Raw genomic sequence first — 24117 nt, 5'->3', positions numbered from 1 at the left:
TGGCCTGTTTTCCTCTTCCTTGTCACCCATTTGAATTCGCTACATCCTTTGTAGCTTGCTGGATGGCCTTCTTCACCGCACAGAACGCATGTGGCATTTCTCCCCTCACCTTCTGGTAAGTTCGCAATCTTTTGTGCAATGATTAATCTTTGAATAATGAGAAATTTATTGAGTTACCCCCAAAAAGATGAAGAGCTCCATAAAGAATGAATGCACTTGTAAGGGTTATAAAACAATAGATACTATATCAAATTGCCAACGTTTCGGAAATATATCTTTTACCAACTTTCTCACACTAATGTCCGCTTCGAAAGTGTCACTTTTTCGAAACTGAAATGGGTGAAGGAAAATGGAGAAAACTCCTTAAAAAAAAATAGTGGTCTCAACTGATGCGTAGTGTCCTGCCCTTAGTCTACTATTCGCCAGAACTTCACTCCGCGGGAAACACTTTCCGCCACTTGTTAGAAAAATGAGTATTTCCATACTTCAAATTTGTGGAATAGCAACATGAATCCCCTGATAAAAGTTGTTATATGGAGAAATCTTTCTATTTCCAGGTGGATTTTGACGAGAAGAGGCCTGATTGCATTATAAATATGAAGTCAGACAATGGTGAGATCGTAACGTTCGAAAAAATGGTTCAGTGTCAGGGTGGAGTGGAGTTTTGGCTGAACATTCTATTGAATACTGTGAAATCTACTGTGCAACAAGTGATTGCAGTCCAAGCTCAATGTTTCGTGGATCCAGAATACAACTTCGTTACTGGATTTCAACAGTTTTGTGGCCAAGTAAGTACCTATTATTGGTGAAAAATTGCAATTGATCCACACATAATCGAAAGTAAGATGGCCACGTGACAATTCTACCGAAACTCGTGAAAATGTCAGCGGTATTCGGGTGGAAAACGTTGAAATATTGAAAACATTTTCGAAATAATAGTTGATAGTTTCAAAAGGTTCAAAGTGAGTACATTGCGATATTGGGGTCTGTTATTTTCACACAGATGAAACTTTAGGATCTCAGTAGAGTCCCATGTGCTTTGAATAACTGCAAACTTGTGGAGCTCGCCTAGTGACACCTGGGCAGGTACTAGGTGGCAAAGGTAACTTAAGATAAATGTTACTTAACTTATTTTCTAGCACAACTTAAGTTTCCCATCGTTTACGTTCGTAAGCACTGACACTGACACATTCGTTGGAAAGGCTCCGAACACATGCTCATGCTGTTCGTGCGTCGGAAACAAACATTGTTCGCATAAACGCGCATTCGGTGCGGCGTGCTTATTCCAAAGAATTCATATTATACAGGGTGGCCATTTGAAAACGAAACAGACGAGATTACAGACGAAATAAATTTTTTCTATAGAAATGCTCGGACAGGTCGATTTCTGTTTCGAGGGGGACAACTTAAGATGTAGGTTACGGACGCATAGCGCTTCAACCCTTGCTACTACAACCCTCAATCCCAATTTTTGAATAGGGAAGATGGGGTGAGTGATACCTCATTTGAAAGGTATTTTTATACTGATTTCAGCACAGTAATTGTTTTTTCATTTTATGCATCAGTTCTCGAAATATTCTTAACTAAGTATTTGAAAATGAAGTGGTGTTTTCATGGCACTTGTAATGTTTTTTTTTGTGAAAAATCGACATTTTGAGCTTCAAAACAACCATGACTGTGGCTTCCTCCCTCCAATCCACTAACATAGAAATCTTTAATCAAGATGTCGAACAAACAAAGCGTATTGCGAAGGAGCTCAATCTTGCTGAAACTCAATCTAAATTATCTTATCAAAAACGTCAAGATCAGTGGAGAGACCGAGTGGTAGTACGACTGCTGTGTTAAATTCTTATTGATTTCTATAGTTTATTGGAATTTTATTTGCTGAGGATAGCACAAGTTGTGTATCAAATAGTCAGGATTCACGTGAGCTATAAATAAAGTTTGAGGATTATTATATTTTCTTGATATTCAGTTGCCTGATTGTGAATTATCGAATATAATTTTATTTCATTTCGCCGGTGGAAGCCCATGTGTGCTGGTGACATACGTGTTTTTCAATTGTATTAATCATTTGGTTTATCGTGGAATCCACCCGTGATTTCATTTGTTTATTTGGGTGAAAGGGAATTCCGTTTGTTTAACCTTCTGTTTATTTTCCATTTTATCCGCGGCCTACCTGTCTTTGTATCATTAAGTCTCTTATATTGGCCCATAAGAGTGAAGCATGTATCCCTGTACATCCATCCTTATAATTTACCACCTCGCAGGTTTCTTTTTCTTTCGATTCGTTTCTCAACTTATTAATTTTGAAAAGAATGCCTTCTTATTGCCCTGTTTGCACTGCAGCCACCACGTCTGGTGACATACATGTTCTGCAGTGTGTATCATGCCGTAAGTCGTTCCACAAAGGTTGTTTAAATTTAGGAACTGTGGAACTTGAGTACATCAAGGAGAGTGGGAAGTCATGGAGATGCGCATCATGTCAGCAGAAAACTAAACTCCGAAGCTACTCAACTAACTCCGCCTCTGAAGAGGGATCAGACTATCCCAAAAAAACTTGGAGGCCGAGTTCAGATCATCTCTCGATACGTTACAGCAGCACGGTGGTACCTTGACTCAGCATGAAGCATTGATACAATCAAATCAATTAAAGCTGGACGGCCTTCATCTCACGCAGGCTACTATCGGTAAAACTTTGGAAAGGCTGTCAGAGGATATTGGTGAGTTGAAGAATGGTACTCCTGCCCTATCATCTGCAGAAATTTTGGACAGGGTAAAACGATCCCACAGTTTAATTATCTCTGGTCTCAAGACAAAAGCTGACGCTACGTTGGATCATGATTTCTTGCACAGATGCTTGGCTATCATAAATGATCGCGCCCATGAGAGCATTATTGATGTCGTTTCTCTTGGTTCCGCCAACACCTTATGGAAAGTCTCTTTCTCTAGTTCCCACATGGTATCTCGTCTTTTACGTAACAAGGGATTGCTGCGGAATGTTCGTGAGTTCAGGGAGGTAAGGATATCTGACGACAAGACGCCTGCCCAATTAGACGCCTTGAGGCTGTTACGTTTAGAGCTGAGGAGAAGAACTGAAGCCGGAGAGAAAGACATCACCATAAAATACGTGAAAGGAGAGCCATCAATTGTTCGTGCTCCTCCCAACTCAAAAAACTAAATTCATCTCTGCTCGAGTCGTCGCTAAGTAAATGGTCATATATTTATTCCAATGTGCAATCACTTCATTCTAAGTATGACGAGATCATTGCTTTTGTAAGTGTCAACAACCCTATGTTTATACTTTTGGCGGAGACTTGGTTAAGACCTGATGTTCCGGATTCTCTTTATGATATTCCTAATTACACCATTCATCGAAGTGACAGTACTACAACTATTGGATATGGTGGGGTCTGCATTTATGTACATTCTGTCATAAGTGACAATTTCTCTATTTCTGTTGATAGGTTGCATACCCCTGGCATTGACAACATATTTCTCCACATTTCCAATTCTTCTTTTGTCCTAAACATTTCTTGTATTTATAGACCTCGTGCCTCACCATATGATGCTGTCCTCTTTGAACATCTTGGAGAACTGTCTTCCAATGTGGCGCCGACGTTAATTGCTGGAGATTTCAACTTTCCAGACATGAGGTGGCCGTTATCGATGTCTAACCTTCCTGGGCCGAATTCTCCATCACAAGTTCTCATTGATTTTTTGGTTGGTTCGAGTTTCGGTCAGTTGATCAATTCACCTACACGCTTCCGTCAGGGAGAGAATCCGTCACTGCTCGATCTTATTCTGGTTAATGACGAGAATCTCACATCAGATATTGAGTATCTTCCCCCCTTTGGCCGATCTGACCATGTAGTTCTCAAGTCTATAATGCAATTTTCTTTATCGCCCTCAGTAAAAAAGCAAATTAAAACTAGAGATGTGGTGGATTACTCTATTCTCAATGAAATCCTGCTAGCATCAGACTGGTCGATACTCGCTTCCGCGGAGGGGATTGATGAGGCGTGGGAAATTTTTTCGGATGTGTTGAGGGATGGGATTGAAAGAAGTACATCCAGGAGGACATTCACTGTGTTTCCTTCAAAGCCCTTGATCACTCATGAAATGCAGCGTCAAATACGCCACAAAAAATCTATATGGCAACGGTATATGCGAAGCAGGTCTCATCGTGACTATCACTATCACAGAATATACTCGGATGAATTGAAGAAGACTTTATTGACAGCTAGAAGGAACTTTGAAAATAATCTGGTTAGATCTGGTAATCATAAGAAGTTCTATAGGTACGTCCGTCAATCACTCAGCACCAAAGTATCCGTACCCATTATCCGTGATTCATCGGGACGGCTGTGCAGTGAGAACTCACAGTCAGCTGAGATCTTTGCTGATGTTTTTTCTGCTGCTTTTACTGAGGAAACCCAGGGTCCTCTTCCCGAATTGCCGGGCAATAGATCCATCACTGAGATCACCAATATTTCTTTCAACTCTGAATTGGTAGAACGACATCTTAAGAATCTGAAAGTTACCTCATCACCTGGTCCAGATGGTATTTCACCCGTTATATTGAAGAATTGTGCCACTGCTTTGGCTGAACCTTTGTCCATGCTTTATTCCAGGTCTTTTGCTGTTCACCGACTTCCTTCTGCCTGGTTGGAGGGTTCTGTAACTCCCATCTTCAAAAAGGGAAATAAAACCAACGCCAATAATTATCGCCCAATCACAGTTACTAGTGTTGTCGCCAAAATATGCGAAAGAATTGTTGTGGATGAACTGATGAAGTTTGCTCTAACCCATTCTATTATCCCACCTAACCAGCACGGTTTTGTCCCTGGTAGATCGGTTGTAACAAACCTTTTGCTTTGCCTGGATGATTGGACGGCTGCTTTAGATTCCAGGGCTCCAGTAGACATCATTTACCTGGATTTTGCTCGTGCATTCGATAAGGTCCCATTCCGTAGGTTGTTTGCCAAATTGGAGCATCTTGGCGTCAGGGGGCATATTCTGGAGTGGATTCGATCCTTTGTCACCGAACGTCGATTCTCAGTAAGAGTCGGTAGCAGATACTCTAGTTCGCGTTGTTCCACCAGTGGTGTCCCGCAAGGTTCGGTCTTGGGTCCATTATTATTTCTTTTATATGTGTCGGATTTACCTGGACTTCTTAGATCGGTTGTTTCCATGTTCGCAGACGACACTAAAATTTATGCTAATCCCCTGTTGTTCTACGGGACGCTCCGTCAAGACCTGAAGAGTATTGAGAAGTGGTGTGCTGATTGGCTCATTCCTTTAAACCCTGAAAAGTGTGCTGTTCTTCACCTTGGAGTTAATAATCCCCGCCTGCCATATGCTATCTATGGCACACCAATCACACCTTGCGCATCATACACTGACTTGGGCGTGGTGATGACTGAGGGACTCGGCTGGTCTGAACATGTGGACTCTGTTTGTCGCAAGGCTTCGCAGAGATGCTTTCTCTTCGACAGAGTTTTTGGTAACTGCTCTGTTTCAACGTGTTCCCACCTACTCAAGTCCTACATTAGACCGATTCTTGAATATGCGGGACCAGTGTGGGATACCCGTTTCCGGAAAGACTCAGACAGGCTGGAGAAGATTCAGAGGAGAGTTACCCGAATGCCCTACGGATACAGTAGACCTGATTATGGAGATAGGCTGCGCATCCTTAAACTGACTACCCTTGAACAAAGAAGACTGAGAGGTGATCTAATAACTACGTATAAGATTCTTCATGGGTATTCCGGAGTGGACTTGTCTCACTTATTTCGTCTAAACTCGAATCCAAGTCTGAGAGGACACCGTTATAAACTGTCCAGAGAAGCGTTCCGATCGGTTTCACGTGAACACTTTTTGTCGAACAAAGTTTTCCATGTTTGGAACAATCTACCGTGTAATGTTGTGTGTGCGCCTAATGTTAATCAATTCAAGGCGATGTTTGATAGCTGGTGTAGAACTTTCCAAAATTGATTTAATTCTTTTTTTTTCATCTTATTATGTCTTATTGTTTCGTTTTTTTTCTGTATATTTAGGAATTTTCAGCTTTATTTTTTTTGTACATTCTGCCCATTCTGTGTCTCTTCTTTTGTTCTATTTGTTTTGAGCCACATAGGTTATACCTCGGCTTTTGTATACTATATAAATAAATAAATAAATAAATCTTCGATATAATTTGCAGTATTTCCAATAACATGCGGTAACACTTGATCGATACTAAGAATAATTCACATGTCAAAGAACCAGTAAGCCAACTTAATGATCTGTTCGTAATAAATAAAAAATTATCGATTCACATTTTTTTGGAAAAGATATGAATTCAATAATCAACAAAATGAAAACATTATTGAAGCCAACTGAGAAAACACTTCATAATTGAGTCGGAAATCGTTTCACGAATTGGGACTGGAATATTTCTGTGGCATCATTAATGATTTGATTTTCTTACCTGGTAATCTGATTAGAGATATGTACGTATTTGGACTTTTTGGAAATTTCTATCGATCAAGTGTTACCGCATGTTATTGGAAAAACTGCAAGTCGTATCGAAGATAATTTAGATTGAGTTTCAGCAAGATTGAGCTCCTTCGCAATACGCTTTGTTTGTTCGATATCTAGATTAAAGATTTCTATGTCAGTGGATTGGAGGGAGGAAGCCACAGTCATGGTTGTTTTGAAGCTCAAAATGTCGATTTTTCACAAAAAAAACTACAAGTGCCATTAAAACACCACTTCATTTTCAAATACTTAGTTAAGAATATTTCGAGAACTAATGCATAAAATGAAAAAACAATTACTGTGCTAAAATCAGTATAAAAATACCTTTCAAAGGAGGTGTCACTCACCCCATCTCCCCTATTCAAAAATTGGGGGTGAGGGTTGTAGTAGCAAGGATTGAAGCGCTATGCGTCCGTAACCTACATCTTAAGTTGTCCCCCTCGAAACATCGACCTGTCCGAGCATTTCTATCGAAAAAATTTATTTCGTCTGTAATCTCGTCTGTTTCGTTTTCAAATGGCCACCCTGTATATTATTACTCTAGAATGCTAATCCAGTAGTAAGAAATGCGGCGAAAAATTGACAGTGGTCATTAATACGAATGCGCATCATTAGTTTATTTTCTAGTAGAACGTTGCCGAGTTTCTGAATATTCTGTCGATCGAATCTCATGAAGAGGGGGCAACTCATGTAACGCAGGTATGTCGGACAACAACGCGTTTTCTTTCAGTCATTTGATTTTTCACTGTTGCACGATCTGCTCAGAGGTAAGAAGTTTTAAGTCACATTTTCTGAACTGTACTTGTGTACATTTTGAAAATAATAAATGCAAAAAAAAATTCAAAACTTGAATGAATTATCGAGTTCCACTGATAGCGAATTTCATTGATGATATACAGGGTCTTTCACGAGGAACCTCACCCATATTTATACGGGAAACTACTGAACGTATTTTCATGAAATTCGGCACTTATAAGTATTTCACGATGCTGATGAAATCTAAAATATTTTCAAGGCATGAGCACCTCCGGTTTTTCCGGAAATGACGTCAACTTCCGTTTTTCAAATTAGAACACCATTTTTTTATTGCAGAAATAGATTCCTTAGAAAATTTCAAGTCAGTTTGATGTAACATTTTTCAGTTTTGGTTGGAAAATTCTCTCTGAGCGGGAAAATTCGAAAAAAAAAATCGAAAATAGAGCTGTAACGGTTTCAAATACCATCAATAAATACGGTACGAATTGAATTTGCAGGTTATGTTGATGTGGGGCGATCGGCCTACTGTTGTTTTACCGCTACCGGTCGAGTGGGGTTAGATCTTGACATTTCAGTTTAGTTTTCCGTGCTCACAGAATTTTGAAGGTTAGACAGCGTCAGATGAGTTTTCTGTGTGATTAGCCATTTTGTAAGTTTGGAGGTATCCATCAGGAATTTCTGGAGTTTTCGATAATTAAAATCGTCCATTTGTGGGATTAATCTTCGGATATCTGTTTGATCTCCTGCCGAACTGGTTTATTTGGATTCTATATTGGCGTATCTCCTTAAGGAGGATTGATCGAGAGTTTTCTTCGCTGTGGCACGTGAAGTTTTCCTTCATAAAGCTATTGCCGTGAAATTCGTTGATTGGAAGCATTAGTTGAGAGCATCCTACGTTGATTGTGATAGAACCGAGGTATTGGTTGTCTAATTGCATATTCGAGCTTGGAAGATTTGGTGGATTCACGTTAGATTTAAATAGTTCCCCCCGAAGAACTGGGGTCCTAGTGTAGGGAGACACATCCTAGTGTAGGAAGCGTATACTAGTGTAGGGAGACATATACTAGTGTAGAGAGGAAGTCCTTGAAATCCTAGTATAAAGAACAAGTCCCTGAACTCATCGTGTAGGGAGGAGGTCCTATAAACCCTACTTCGGCGGGGGATGCTGTGTTTTTTTTATCGTAAGGGGAGAGTTGTAACGCTGTCTAGATGAAAAAGTGAAAGATATCTGACCACTGAAGGTGACCAGATACCGACAGGTCCAGCTAAATGACAGGAAAAGTACCGACTCAACTAAAAAGAAAACTAAGAAAGGGCCGAAATTTTTATGTAATACTTTTTTTCAAGAACTAAAAAGAGAACTTTTCCGCAGCCCGAGTCGAAGACCACGGAAAAGGCGCTGGACCTGGAGGACTTCATTTATTCTCAAAGTCGCAACCTCAACGACTCCCACCACAACCTTAGGAAGTGATGTCACAATCGGGTGTCACAATCGGGAAAACGACAAAATCGGGAAATATAGTCAAAATCGGCAGAACGGTGGTCCTCGTGGGCAAAGAGCAACGGCTCAGTGCACGACCAACCGCAAGTCTTGACTCGTCGGGAGTCCTACGGTAATACAAAAAAGAAATAATCTTTAGTCAAAATCGGGAAGTTAGTGTTAAATCAGGGGTCCTCGTGGGCAAAGAGCACAGCTCCATGCACGACCCGCTGAGAGTCATAACTCGTCGGGAGTCTTACGGCAGTTATCGTTTCAAAATCGGTAAGAAGGGTCGCCTCAGGCAACACATGTCGCAAATCCGCCGAAGCGAAGGCAAACCCAAAACGGACAATCCAAAAAAAAAAGCGATGAACTCAAAATCGGGAAGGTAAGTGTCAACCAGGACACGTCATAATCCGGAAAAGAAATTAGCAATCAAAATTGGGATAGGTCACCTCAAACAACATAGATACGTTGCGAATCCGCCAGTAGCGAAGGTAGACCAAATACGCATCAAAATCGGTAAACGGAAATATCAAGTAGAATTATTAGCAATCAAAATCAGAAGGAAAAGTCACCTCAGACAACATAGAACGTTGCGAATCCGCCAGCAGCGAAGGTAGACCAAATCCACATAAAAATCTATATCGATAAAGGAAAATATCAAGGAACGTCAAAATCGGAACCGAAACGTCAAAATCGAAAATACAAAGGCTCAAGGTCACACTCAATCTAACATCTCCCTACCCCGACAAACGATCTACCTGAGGGCAAGTGAAGGAAAATACAACAGCGATGGTACTGCCGTGGCCTGGAATGTACCATAAATGATGAGGGGAATTCCTGCCACTGGATAGGGGTAGTGACCACCCTCGTCAATTTATGCATAAGCAAGGGACAGCTATCCTCTGCCCCTGTCATCATCGGGCCAAGATATAGGTCACATCAACCATAACAGCTAGGTTACTACCGTGGTCTGGAATGTACTGTAGATGATAAGTAGTATTCCAACCACTGGATAGGGGTTGTGACCACCCTAGTCAATTTATGCATAAGCAAGGGACAGCTATCCTCTGCCCCGAGTCCGAGACGAGACTAGTCTGACAGGTGTCCAGTTGCTTGTTGGTCCGGTGGGTGAGATTTCAAATCCTTAACATGCCAAACACCCTGGTATTTATCATCCTCACCCTGCAATTCATAGGTCCAAGGGGAGACTCGCTTCGAGACCAAGAAAGGCCCAACATACTTCGGTGCCAACTTAGCTGAAAAATACTTCGCCGCATCGGACAACACCTGATTCCTCCTCCACACCAATTGGTTAACCGTATACTGAACATCCCGTCGTCGAAGATTGTATGTGCGGCTATTGGTTTCGTACGCTCGCGAGAACTTTCTCTGGACATCCGCGTACAGCCTCGCGAAGGCTTGTTCGCGCTCCTTAGTCAAGGCTGATCTGTCGAGCTGAATCCGATCAGGGCAGGCGTTTTCACCCTTTAATGAAATTTCTCTTCCGAAGACAATCATATTTGGAGAATGACCGGTTACTTCATGCTTTGAGGAGCGAATGGCCAAACCAACCTGGCTCAACTGTCTATCCCAACCTCTCTGATCTTCTGAAAGATATGACCTCAACATAGTTTTAATAACCCTATTAATTCTCTCGACCGGATTCGCTTGAGGATGATATAAGGCCGTATACTGAATGTTAACATCATAAGACTTTGGAAAATTAGTAACTTCCTTGGAACGAAACTGCACGCCATTATCCAAAATGATGGAATTTGGACACCCAAAGATAGGAAAAACATGGGTATCCAATATCTTCACAATCGCCGATGCGGTAGCGAAACGTAACGGAACAGTAGAGGGAACTTACTGAAACAATCAGCGATGACAAAAATATATTGGTTACCTGAGCGAGTTCGAGGCAGACATAAGTTCGAATGGTCGATGGATTGATACCTGTTTAGAGAGCATGAAAGCAGGAGGTTTTCGCTGCTCCGGTTTGATGGCATGACAAGTGATACATCGACGAATAAACGAGGCTACGTCGGATCGCATTTTGGGCCAATAATAGCGCTCGGCCAACTTATGATAGGTCTTATACACGCCAACGTGCAAAAGAGATTCGTGAACCTTTCCAATCAAGGCCTTCCGATGAGGTCGCGGAACAACTTCTCTCCAGTAGTCAGAAGGAGATGCCAATTCGGGAATGCGGGGAGTGACATTTTTGAAAAGTTTACCCTGGATCAACTGCCATGCAGGGAAACGGTGCGGGGTTTTGACTATCCCGTCCAAAAGCTTCCTGTACCACGGATCCGAGGAACAACCCAATGTAGTGTCGATGGTATCGAGTACGGGTACCGACCTAGACAAAACGTCAGGTACGATGTTATATTTACCTTTTCGATGAATAATGGTATAATCATATTGTTGGAGCAGGATCGCCCAACGGGCTAGTCGACCATAAGGTGACTCCAATCGGTCCAGCCAGAGCAAAGATGCATAATCGGTGATAACTGTGAAATGGGTGCCTTCAATATACGGCCGTAGCTTTTCAATCGCCCATAGAACGGCAAGACATTCACGTTCCGTGGTGGTATAGTTGCGCTCTAACCGAGTCAAAGACCTAGAAAGATAACATATCACCTTTTCTCCATCCTCTTGTTGTTGAGTAAGGACTGCACCTATTCCATAACCTGAAGCATCACACTGTATAGTGAATGGCTTCGAGAAATCAGGACAAGACAACACAGGGGCACCAACCAACCGCTCCTTCAAGTTATTCAGAGCCTCATCACATTGGGCACTCCACTTGAAAGGCCTACCCTTTTTTAATAACTCCGTCAGAGGAGCAATTAGATCCGCAAAATTTGGTACGAATCGTCGGTACCATGAAGCTTGTCCCAGCAGACGTCGAACCTCCGAGACACTTGTGGGCACCGGTATGTTCAAGATGGCTTGGACCTTAGCTGGGTCCATTCTTAACCCTGTATAATCCACCACATATCCCAAATACAAAAGTTCCGGTCGGCAGAAATGACACTTTTTCTTAGAAACCGTTAAATTGGCAGCCTTCAGGCGCTTGAAGACCTCCTTTAATACCTCAACATGCTTCTCAAAGGTATCCGTGATGATAATGATGTCGTCCAAATAGACGAATACATAAGGCTCCAGATCGGGACCAAGGACTCTGTCAACCAAACGCTGGAAGGTGGCTGGACTATTAGATAATCCCATAGGCAAGCGAAGGAAGTGGAACAGACCTCTATTGGGAACTGTAAAGGCAGTCAGAGGGCGAGAAGATTCCTCCAGGGGCACCTGAAAATATGCCGACTTGATGTCCATTGACGATAGGAACTTGGCATTGCGAAGTCGATCCAAAGTGGCATTTATATAGGGAAGGGGATACGCATCTTTTTCCGTAACCGCGTTTAGTTTCCGGTAATCGACGCAGAACCGGTACGAGCCATCCTTCTTTTTCACGAGAAGAATGGGAGATGACCAGGGGCTGGTCGAGGGCTCGACAATACCTTGCTCGAGCAATTTATCCAACTCAGCATCAATATGACCCTGCATCACCGGACTAACCGGATAATACCTCTGTTTGATGGGACGACAAGTTTTTATCTCATGCTCCACCAAATTAGTACACCCCAACTCGTCACCCATATCTCTGAAAGCCTCCTGCACAACCTCATTCAAAATTCTGGTCTGGTCGGGCGTCAGATGTTCCTCCGAGGCAATTGCACCCACAGACACATCAGCATCACGCCGGAAGACCCAGTTCCCTCCATGAAGATCCGGTACGATACCAAACTTCCTCCAGAAATCAACGCCCAAAATCAAGGTGTGCGGCAAATCTGGAACTACCAAGGCTGAAATCATCTTAACCCGATTCTCAAGCTTAATTGGTAGATCAACAGAACCAATACTTGAACAACTTTGTCCATTAGCGACCCTACAAGAAGCAACATTATCAGAATTGATCTTAAGCTTCAACTTTTTCAATATATCCCATCCAGGACCTCCTATAATCGTGCTCGAAGCACCCGAATCTAATAAACCCAAAAAATCAACATCAAGAACCGAAACAGACAAATATGGACGTTCATCATTATGCGCATGCGCCAACACATAATCTAAGATGGATTTCTGACGTCGAGGCAAACGAACACTGGCAGTCGATTGAGGGAAGGCACACGTACTGCCGTGAGAGGTCTTCCCCATCAGTTTTCCGACGGCTTACACCCCGGACAAGTCCGAACAGTGAAATCTGGACGACCACAGCGGAAGCAATACTTCTTCCTCGCCGAGCGGCAGTCCCTAGCGGCGTGACCAGGCTGCCGGCAATTCCAACAGGTCAAAACTGCATTCACCTGAGGAGAAGAGGAGGAGGGGGTTTCGGCATATACGTAAGCCAGATCTGGCTCTACCAAAGAGCTTCTATTTCGTGGAGGGGGCACATAAGATTCAATTGACTCTTTGCGAGCCTCCAGTTGTCTTCCGATATCCAGAAGTTGTGAGATTGAGGTTATGTTGGTCAAACCTATCTGACTCTGATAGCAAGGGGAAAGATTACGGAGAAGGATCTTCAGTCGGACATCGTCATTAACAGGGACAGTGAGGCGCTTGAACAGGTTATCCATCATGGCAAGGTACAAACCTATGTTCTCGTCAGGACCTTGAGTTCGGCGCTTAATTTCATCGAAAAGTTTCTCGTTATAATTGGGGGGTAAAAACTTTTTATTCCTCCACTAATTGAGACCAGGTTGATACGGTGGCCCGAACCGATCTGAACCAGATAAGAGCCTTACCTTCAAAAAGATCGCTAGCAGACGAAAACAACTGCTCTTTCGTAACGTTCCGTGAAATGCACAATTCCTCCACATTTTCTAGGAAGGAGCTCAGAGAGCACCTATCATTATTCCCACTGAATTTAGTGATACTCCACTTATCCACCGATACAGAAGGGGCCCTACAATTATGGACGGCAACCGGAGCCGTGGATTGGTGAGCGATATCACTATCTATATCAACATCCGACCCAGATTCCGAAGCTGAATCCGATGCATCAACCGAGGCCATCAAAGTGCTCAACTCCAAAGGGGTCTGTGCCTGCAACGAAAATCTTCGATATTTCCTCGCGCGCGCACGTAACTCCGACTCTAGCCCAATTATCTGCGCCAAATATCCCGACCTAAGAACTTGTTCCGTCTCCGAGAGTGCTTGAGAACGTTCAGCCCGCTTAAATAAATGCACCAAACGAGAAGACAGCTTAAGAAAAGATGAACTCCTCTCATCACCCGAAAATTCTGATACCTCTCTTTGAAGGACCGATATCGTACCTCCGATTACTCCCGAGTCATCGGCGAACTTAAATGGATACGGTGGGTATTTGGTTTCAATTCCCGATCGTTCTAACCTTAAATAGCCCCTAAGACTTTTCCTCATCTCGACAACCGTAGTTACATCGTCTACGCCTCTAATTGCCAACTCATACCCTAACTCATCTTTATCAAGACGACCTACATCCATACGGCCCTGCATACTTAAATCGATACTCAACAACGAATATGACCGAAACAAAATTACTATACCTGACCTCACAACGCGGAAGAACTGTATCTGAAAGAAAAAGAAGCAACAAAACTAAAATAATCACCACGACAAGTCACGAAGTTATTGATTATTGGCCCCACGTTGGGCGCCAATTTGCGACCTTTCGTCACACCAAAAGTGCCCCTGGAGGAATCTTCTCGCCCTCTGACTGCCTTAACCGTTCCCAATAGAGGTCTGTTCCACTTTCTTCGCTTGCCTATGGAATTATCTAATAGTCCAGCCACCTTCCAGCGTTTGGTTGACAAAGTCCTTGGTCCCGATCTGAAGCCTTATGTATTCGTCTATTTGGACGACATCATTATCATCACGGATACCTTTGAGAAGCATGTTGAGGTATTAAAGGAGGTCTTCAAGCGCCTGAAGGCTGCCAATTTAACGGTTTCTAAGAAAAAGTGTCATTTCTGCCGACCGGAACTTTTGTATTTGGGATATGTGGTGGATTATACAGGGTTAAGAATGGACCCAGCTAAGGTCCAAGCCATCTTGAACATACCGGTGCCCACAAGTGTCTCGGAGGTTCGACGTCTGCTGGGACTAGCTTCATGGTACCGACGATTCGTGCCAAATTTTGCGGATCTAATTGCTCCTCTGACGGAGTTATTAAAAAAGGGTAGACCTTTCAAGTGGAGTGCCCAATGTGATGAGGCTGTGAATAACTTGAAGGAGCGGTTGATTGGTGCCCCTGTGTTGTCTTGTCCTGATTTCTCGAAGCCATTCACTATACAGTGTGATACTTCAGGTTATGGAATAGGTGCAGTCCTTACTCAACAACAAGAGGATGGAGAAAAGGTGATATGTTATCTTTCTAGGTCTTTGACTCGGTTAGAGCGCAACTATACCACCACGGAACGTGAATGTCTTGCCGTTCTATGGGCGATTGAAAAGCTGCGGCCGTATATTGAAGGCACCCATTTCACAGTGATCACCGATCATGCATCTTTGCTCTGGCTGGACCGATTGGAATCACCTTCTGGTCGACTAGCCTGTTGGGCGATCCGGCTCCAACAATATGATTATACCATTATTCATCGAAAAGGTAAATATAACATCGTACCTGACGTTTTGTCTAGGTCGGTACCCGTACTCGATACCGTGGACACTACCTTGGATTGTTCCTCGGACCCGTGGTACAGGAAGCTTTTGGACGGGATAGTCAAGACCCCGCACCGTTTCCCTTCATGGCAGTTGATCCAGGGTAAACTCTTCAAAAATGTCACTCCCCGCATTCCCGAATTGGCATCTCCTTCTGACTACTGGAGAGAAGTTGTTCTGCGACCTCATCGGAAGGCCTTAATTGAAAAGGTTCACGAATCACTTTTGCATGTTGGCGTGTATAAGACCTATCATAAGTTGGCCGAGCGCTATTATTGGCCCAAAATGCGATCCGACGTAGCCTCGTTTATTCGTCGATGTATCACTTGTCATGCCATCAAACCGGAGCAGCGAAAACCTCCTGGTTTCATGCTCTCTAAACAGGTATCAATCCATCGACCATTCGAACTTATGTCTGCCGATCTGGTTGGACCTTTGCCTCGAACTCGCTCAGGTAACCAATATATTTTTGTCATCGCTGATTGTTTCAGTAAGTTCCCTCTACTGTTCCCGTTACGTTTCGCTACCGCATCGGCGATTGTGAAGATATTGGATACCCATGTTTTTCCTATCTTTGGGTGTCCAAATTCCATCATCTTGGATAATGGCGTGCAGTTTCGTTCCAAGGAAGTTACTAATTTTCTAAAGTCTTATAATGTTAACATTCAGTATACGGCCTTATATCATCCTCAAGCGAATCCGGTCGAGAGAGTTAATAGGGTTATTCAAACTATGTTGAGGTCATATCTTTCAGAGGATCAGAGAGGTTGGGATAGACAGTTGAGCCAGGTTGGTTTGGCCATTCGCTCCTCAAAGCATGAAGTAACCGGTCATTCCCCAAATATGATTGTCTTCGGAAGAGAAATTTCAATAAAGGGTGAAAACGCCTGCCCCGATCGGATTCAGTTCGACAGATCAGCCTTGACTAAGGAGCGCGAACAAGCATTCGCGAGGCTGTACGCGGATGTCCAGAGAAAGTTGTCGCGAGCGTACGAAACCAATAGCCGCACATACAATCTTCGACGACGGGATGTTCAGTATACGGTTAACCAATTGGTGTGGAGGAGAAATCAGGTGTTGTCCGATGCGGCGAAGTATTTTTCAGCTAAGTTGGCACCGAAGTATGTTGGGCCTTTCTTGGTCTCGAAGCGAGTCTCCCCTTGGACCTATGAATTGCAGGGTGAGGATGGTAAATACCAGGGTGTTTGGCATGTTAAGGATTTGAAATCTCACCCACCGGACCAACAAGCAACTGGACGCCTGTCAGACTAGTCTCGTCTCGGACTCGGGGCAGAGGATAGCTGTCCCTTGCTTATGCATAAATTGACTAGGGTGGTCACAACCCCTATCCATTGGTTGGAATACTACTTATCATCTACAGTACATTCCAGACCACGGCAGTTACCTAGCTGTTATTTATTTATTTATTTATTTATTTATTTATTTATTTACGGTACTACCATTTTACAAAGAAAAAAAAATATAAACAGATCGGTTATGTTATCAGTTATGGTTGATGTGACCTTATTTTGGCCCGATGATGACAGGGGCAGAGGATAGCTGTCCCTTGCTTATGCATAAATTGACGAGGGTGGTCACTACCCCTATCCAGTGGCAGGAATTCCCCTCATCATCTATGATACATTCCAGGCCACGGCAGTACCATCGCTGTTGTATTTTTCTTCACTTGCCCTCAGGTAGATCGTTTGTCGGGGTAGGGAGATTTTTAGATCGAGTGTGACCTTGAGCCTTTGTGTTTTCGATTTTGACGTTTCGGTTCCGATTTTGATGTTCCTTGATATTTTCCTTTATCGATATAGATTTTGATGTGAATTTGGTCTACCTTCGCTGCTGGCGGATTCGCAACGTTCTATGTTGTCTGAGGTGACTTTTCCTTCTGATTTTGATTGCTAATAATTCGACGTTCCTTGATATTTCCGTTTATCGATACCGATTTTGATGCGTATTTGGTCTACCTTCGCTACTGGCGGATTCGCAACGTATCTATGTTGTTTGAGGTGACCTATCCCAATTTTGATTGCTAATTTCTTTTCCGGATTATGACGTGTCCTGGTTGACACTTACCTTCCCGATTTTGAGTACATCGCTTTTTTTTGGATTGTCCGTTTTGGGTTTGCCTTCGCTTCGGCGGATTTGCGACATGTGTTGCCTGAGGCGACCCTTCTTACCGATTTTGAAACGATAACTGCCGTAAGACTCCCGACGAGTTATGACTCTCAGCGGGTCGTGCATGGAGCTGTGCACTTTGCCCACGAGGACCCCTGATTTAACACTAACTTCCCGATTTTGACTAAAGATTATTTTTTTTTTTTTGTATTACCGTAGGACTCCTGACGAGTCAAGACTTGCGGTTGGTCGTGCACTGAGCCGTTGCTCTTTGCCAACGATGACCACCGTTCTGCCGATTTTGACTATATTTCCCGATTTTGTCGTTTTCCCGATTGTGACACCGGATTGTGACATCACTTCCTAAGGTTGTGGTGGGAGTCGTTGAGGTTGCGACTTTGAGAATAAATGAAGTCCTCCAGGTCCAGCGCCTTTTCCGTGGTCTTCGACTCGGGCTGCGGAAAAGTTCTCTTTTTAGTTCTTGAAAAAAAAGTATAACATAAAAATTTCGGCCCTTTCTTAGTTTTCTTTTTAGTTGAGTCGGTACTTTTCCTGTCATTTAGCTGGACCTGTCGGTATCTGGTCACCTTCAGTGGTCAGATATCTTTCACTTTTTCATGTCGTTTAATGTGGTGGTTTAAGGCTCTTCGATGTCTGGATACCTTCGGCGGGGGATACTGTGTTTTTTTTTCTTTTATCGTAGGGGGAGAGTTGTAACGGTTTCAAATGCCATCAATGAGTACGGTACGAATTGAATTTGCAGGTTATGTTGATGTGGGGCGATCGGCCTACTGTTATTTTACCGCTACCGGTCAAGTGGGGTTAGATCTTGACGTTTTGGTTTAGTTTTCCGTGCTCACAGAATTTTGAAGGTTAGACAGCGTCAGATGAGTTTTCTGTGTGATTAGCCATTTTGTAAGTTTGGAGGTATCCATCAGGAATTTCTGGAGTTTGCGATAATTAAAATCGTCCATTTGTGGGATTAATCTTCGGATATCTGTGTGATCTCCTGCCGAACTGGTTTATTTGGATTCTATATTGGCGTATCTCCTTAAGGAGGATTGATCGAGAGTTTTCTTCGCTGTGGCACGTGAAGTTTTTCTTCATAAAGGTATGTTCGTCGTACGTTGTTCTGCAAATTCATTATTGTGTGTTATTTTCTCTCCATTACCAGCTATTGCCGTGAAATTCGTTGATTGGAAGCATTAGTTGAGAGCATCCTGCGTTGATTGTGATAGAACCGAGGTTCTGGTTGTCTAATTGCATATTCGAGCTTGGAAAGATTTGGTGGATTCACGTTAGATTTTAATAGTTCCCCCCGAAGAACTGGGTATGTATGAAACCATCTTTTGTGATACAATGTTTGTCATTCATTCTTCCTTATATGGTGAGGAATAAGTTCTTACGTTCTTTCGTATCGACAGGGTCCTAGTGTAGGGAGACATCTCCTAGTATAGGGAGACATACCCTAGTGTAGGGAGACATATACTAGTGTAGGGATAGGCAACTTCTATAATACACTGGCGTGTCCTGAGAGTGCTCTCTCCGCTCCTGAATGGGGAAGATGGCCTCTTCGTTATGAAATTCTACAAGGTTTCTGTTGTAACAGCTCCACTTGGACTGGATTTCACGAGTAGTTCTAGAAGGCTCGACTTGGACTGTGACTATACTAAGATTTAAAGGACTTCTTCCCTACACGATGATTTCAGGGACTTCCTCTTTATACTAGGATTTCAGGGACTTCCTCTCTATACTAGGATATGTCTCCCTACACTAGGATATGTCTCCCTACACTAGTATACGCTCCCTACACTAGGATATGTCTCCCTACACTAGTATACGCTCCCTACACTAGGACCCTGTCGATACGAAAGAACGTAAGAACTTAATCCTCACCATATAAGGAAGAATGAATGACAAACATTGTATCACAAAAGATGGTTTTATACATATCCAGTTCTTCGGGGGGGAACCATTATAATCTATCGTGAATCCACCAAATCTTTCCAAGCTCGAATATGCAATTAGACAACCAGAACCTCGGTTCTATCACAATCAACGTAGAATGCTCTCAACTAATGCTTTCAACCAACGAATTTCACGGCCTGGTAATGGAGAGAAAATAACACACAATAATGAATTCGCAGAACAACGTACGACGAACATACCTTCATGAAGAAAAACTTCACGTGCCACAGCGAAGAAAACTCTCGATCAATCCTCCTTAAGGAGATACGCCAATATAGAATCCAAATAAACCAGTTCGGCAGGAGATCACACAGATATCCGAAGATTAATCCCACAAATGGACGATTTTAATTATCGCAAACTCCAGAAATTCCTGATGGATACCTCCAAACTTACAAAATGGCTAATCACACAGAAAACTCATCTGACGCTGTCTAACCTTCAAAATTCTGTGAGCACGGAAAACTAAACTAAAACGTCAAGATCTAACCCCACTTGACCGGTAGAGGTAAAATAACAGTAGGCCGATCGCCCTACATCAACATAACCTGCAAATTCAATTCGTACCGTATTTATCGATGGTATTTGAAACCGTTACAACTCTCCCCTTACGATAAAAGAAAAAAAAAACACAGCATCCCCCGCCGAAGGTATCCAGACAACGACATGAAAAAGTGAAAGATATCTGACCACTGAAGGTGACCAGATACCGTCATGAAAAAGTGAAAGATATCTGACCACTGAAGGTGACCAGATACCGACAGGTCCAGCTAAATGACAGGAAAAGTACCGACTCAACTAAAAAGAAAACTAAGAAAGGGCCGAAATTTTTATGTAATACTTTTTTTCAAGAACTAAAAAGAGAACTTTTCCGCAGCCCGAGTCGAAGACCACGGAAAAGGCGCTGGACCTGGAGGACTTCATTTATTCTCAAAGTCGCAACCTCAACGACTCCCACCACAACCTTAGGAAGTGATGTCACAATCGGGTGTCACAATCGGGTGTCACAATCGGGAAAACGACAAAATCGGGAAATATAGTCAAAATCGGCAGAACGGTGGTCCTCGTGGGCAAAGAGCAACGGCTCAGTGCACGACCAACCGCAAGTCTTGACTCGTCGGGAGTCCTACGGTAATAAAAAAAAAATAATCTTTAGTCAAAATCCTGTCTCAGGCAACACACGTCGCAAATCCGCCGAAGCGAAGGCAAACCCAAAACGGACAATCCAAAAGAAAAAAAAACGATGTACTCAAAATCGGGAAGGTAAGTGTCAACCAGGACACGTCATAATCCGGTAAAGAAATTAGCAATCAAAATTGGGATAGGTCACCTCAAACAACATAGAAACGTTGCGAATCCGCCAGTAGCGAAGGTAGACCAAATACGCATCAAAATCGGTATCGATAAACGGAAAGAACGTCGAATTATTAGCAATCAAAATCAGAAGGAAAAGTCACCTCAGACAACATAGAACGTTGCGAATCCGCCAGCAGCGAAGGTAGACCAAATCCACATCAAAATCTATATCGATAAAGGAAAATATCGAGGAACGTCAAAATCGGAACCGAAACGTCAAAATCGAAAACACAAAGGCTCAAGGTCACACCCAATCTAAAAATCTCCCTACCCCGACAAACGATCTACCTGAGGGCAAGTGAAGGAAAATACAACAGCGATGGTACTGCCGTGGCCTGGAATGTACCATAGATGATGAGGGGAATTCCCGCCACTGGATAGGGGTAGTGACCACCCTCGTCAATTTATGCATAAGCAAGGGACAGCTATCCTCTGCCCTGTCATCATCGGGCCAAAATATAGGTCACATCAACCATAACAGCTAGGTTACTGCCGTGGTCTGGAATGTACTGTAGATGATAAGTAGTATTCCAACCACTGGATAGGGGTTGTGACCACCCTAGTCAATTTATGCATAAGCAAGGGACAGCTATCCTCTGCCCCGAGTCCGAGACGAGACTAGTCTGACAGGTGTCCAGTTGCTTGTTGGTCCGGTGGGTGAGATTTCAAATCCTTAACATGCCAAACACCCTGGTATTTAGCATCCTCACCCTGCAATTCATAGGTCCAAGGGGAGACTCGCTTCGAGACCAAGAAAGGCCCAACATACTTCGGTGCCAACTTAGCTGAAAAATACTTCGCCGCATCGGACAACACCTGATTTCTCCTCCACACCAATTGGTTAACCGTATACTGAACATCCCGTCGTCGAAGATTGTATGTGCGGCTATTGGTTTCGTACGCTCGCGACAACTTTCTCTGGACATCCGCGTACAGCCTCGCGAATGCTTGTTCGCGCTCCTTAGTCAAGGCTGATCTGTCGAACTGAATCCGATCAGGGCAGGCGTTTTCACCCTTTAATGAAATTTCTCTTCCGAAGACAATCATATTTGGGGAATGACCGGTTACTTCATGCTTTGAGGAGCGAATGGCCAAACCAACCTGGCTCAACTGTCTATCCCAACCTCTCTGATCTTCTGAAAGAGATGACCTCAACATAGTTTTAATAACCCTATTAATTCTCTCGACCGGATTAGCTTGAGGATGATATAATGCCGTATACTGAATGTTAACATTATAAGACCTCAGAAAATTATTAACCTCCTTGGCACGGAACTGCACGCCATTATCCAAAATGATGGAATTTGGACATCCAAAGATAGGAAAGACATGGGTATCCAATATTTTCATAATCGCCGATGCGGTAGCGAAACGTAACAGGAACAGTAGAGGGAACTTACTGAAACAATCAGCGATAACAAAAATATATTGGTTACCTGAGCGAGTTCGAGGCAAAGGTCCAACCAGATCGGCAGACATAAGTTCGAATGGTCGATGGATTGATACCTGTTTAGAGAGCATGAAACCAGGAGGTTTTCGCTGCTCCGGTTTGATGGCATGACAAGTGATACATCGACGAATAAACGAGGCTACGTCGGATCGCATTTTGGGCCAATAATAGCGCTCGGCCAACTTATGATAGGTCTTATACACGCCAACGTGCAAAAGAGATTCGTGAACCTTTCCAATCAAGGCCTTCCGATGAGGTCGCGGAACAACTTCTCTCCAGTAGTCAGAAGGAGATGCCAATTCGGGAATGCGGGGAGTGACATTTTTGAAAAGTTTACCCTGGATCAACTGCCATGCAGGGAAACGGTGCGGGGTTTTGACTATCCCGTCCAAAAGCTTCCTGTACCAAGGATCCGAGGAACAACTCAATGTAGTGTCGATGGTATCGAGTACGGGTACCGACCTAGACAAAACGTCAGGTACGATGTTATATTTACCTTTTCGATGAATAATGGTATAATCATATTGTTGGAGCCGGATCGCCCAACGGGCTAGTCGACCAGAAGGTGACTCCAATCGGTCCAGCCAGAGCAAAGATGCATGATCGGTGATCACTGTGAAATGGGTGCCTTCAATATACGGCCGCAGCTTTTCAATCGCCCATAGAACGGCAAGACATTCACGTTCCGTGGTGGTATAGTTGCGCTCTAACCGAGTTAAAGACCTAGAAAGATAACATATCACCTTTTCTCCATCCTCTTGTTGTTGAGTAAGGACTGCACCTATTCCATAACCTGAAGCATCACACTGTATAGTGAATGGCTTCGAGAAATCAGGACAAGACAACACAGGGGCACCAATCAACCGCTCCTTCAAGTTATTCAGAGCCTCATCACATTGGGCACTCCACTTGAAAGTTCTACCCTTTTTTAATAACTCCGTCAGAGGAGCAATAAGATCCGCAAAATTTGGTACGAATCGTCGGTACCATGAAGCGAGTCCCAGCAGACGTCAAACCTCCGAGACACTTGCAGGCACCGGTATGTTCAAGATGGCTTGGACCTTAGCTGGATCCATTCTTAACCCTGCAGAATCCACCACATATCCCAAATACAAAAGTTCCGGTCTACAGAAATGACACTTTTTCTTAGAAACCGTTAAATTGGCAGCCTTCAGGCGCTTGAAGACCTCCCTTAATACCTCAACATGCTTCTCAAAGGTATCCGTGATGATAATGATGTCGTCCAAATAGACGAATACATAAGGCTCCAGATCGGGACCAAGGACTCTGTCAACCAAACACTGGAAGGTGGCTGGACTATTAGATAATCCCATAGGCAGGCGAAGGAAGTGAAACAGACCTCTATTGGGAACTGTAAAGGCAGTCAGAGGGCGAGAAGATTCCTCCAGGGGCACCTGAAAATATGCCGACTTGATGTCCATTGACGACAGGAACTTGGCATTGCGAAGTCGATCCAAAGTGGCATTTATATAGGGGAGGGGATACGCATCTTTTTCCGTAACCGCGTTTAGTTTCCGGTAATCGACGCAGAACCGGTACGAGCCATCCTTCTTTTTCACGAGAAGAACGGGAGATGACTAGGGGCTGGTCATCTCTGCTGAAACAAGAATAACTTCGAGGTTTTTGGATCGAAAATTTTCATTTTTGGGATTTTTCAAGATGTAAGATTGATGTATCCACTTTAAAAATCGAAATTGCGATTCATGATGCAGGGGGTGAAAAA

At 43.3% G+C, this 24117-nt stretch overlaps 1 protein-coding gene across 3 annotated transcripts in view; it reads left to right on the top strand.

The window, feature by feature from the left end:
- Positions 1 to 24117, top strand: part of LOC123318393 (dynein axonemal heavy chain 8-like) — a 1393903-nt gene that overhangs the window by 517997 nt on the left and 851789 nt on the right. For all 3 annotated transcript variants that reach the window (XM_044905013.1, XM_044905020.1, XM_044905005.1), the window contains exon 29: positions 558 to 788. In XM_044905013.1, the coding sequence (XP_044760948.1) occupies positions 558 to 788 (231 nt within the window). The remainder of the gene's footprint in view (positions 1 to 557; positions 789 to 24117) is intronic.

This window comes from Coccinella septempunctata, chromosome 1 (assembly GCF_907165205.1).
Source record: "Coccinella septempunctata chromosome 1, icCocSept1.1, whole genome shotgun sequence".
Taxonomy (NCBI): Eukaryota; Metazoa; Arthropoda; class Insecta; order Coleoptera; family Coccinellidae; genus Coccinella; species Coccinella septempunctata.
The sequence above is the reverse complement of the archived record's forward strand: the minus strand, read 5'-3'. Positions and strand labels throughout refer to the sequence as shown.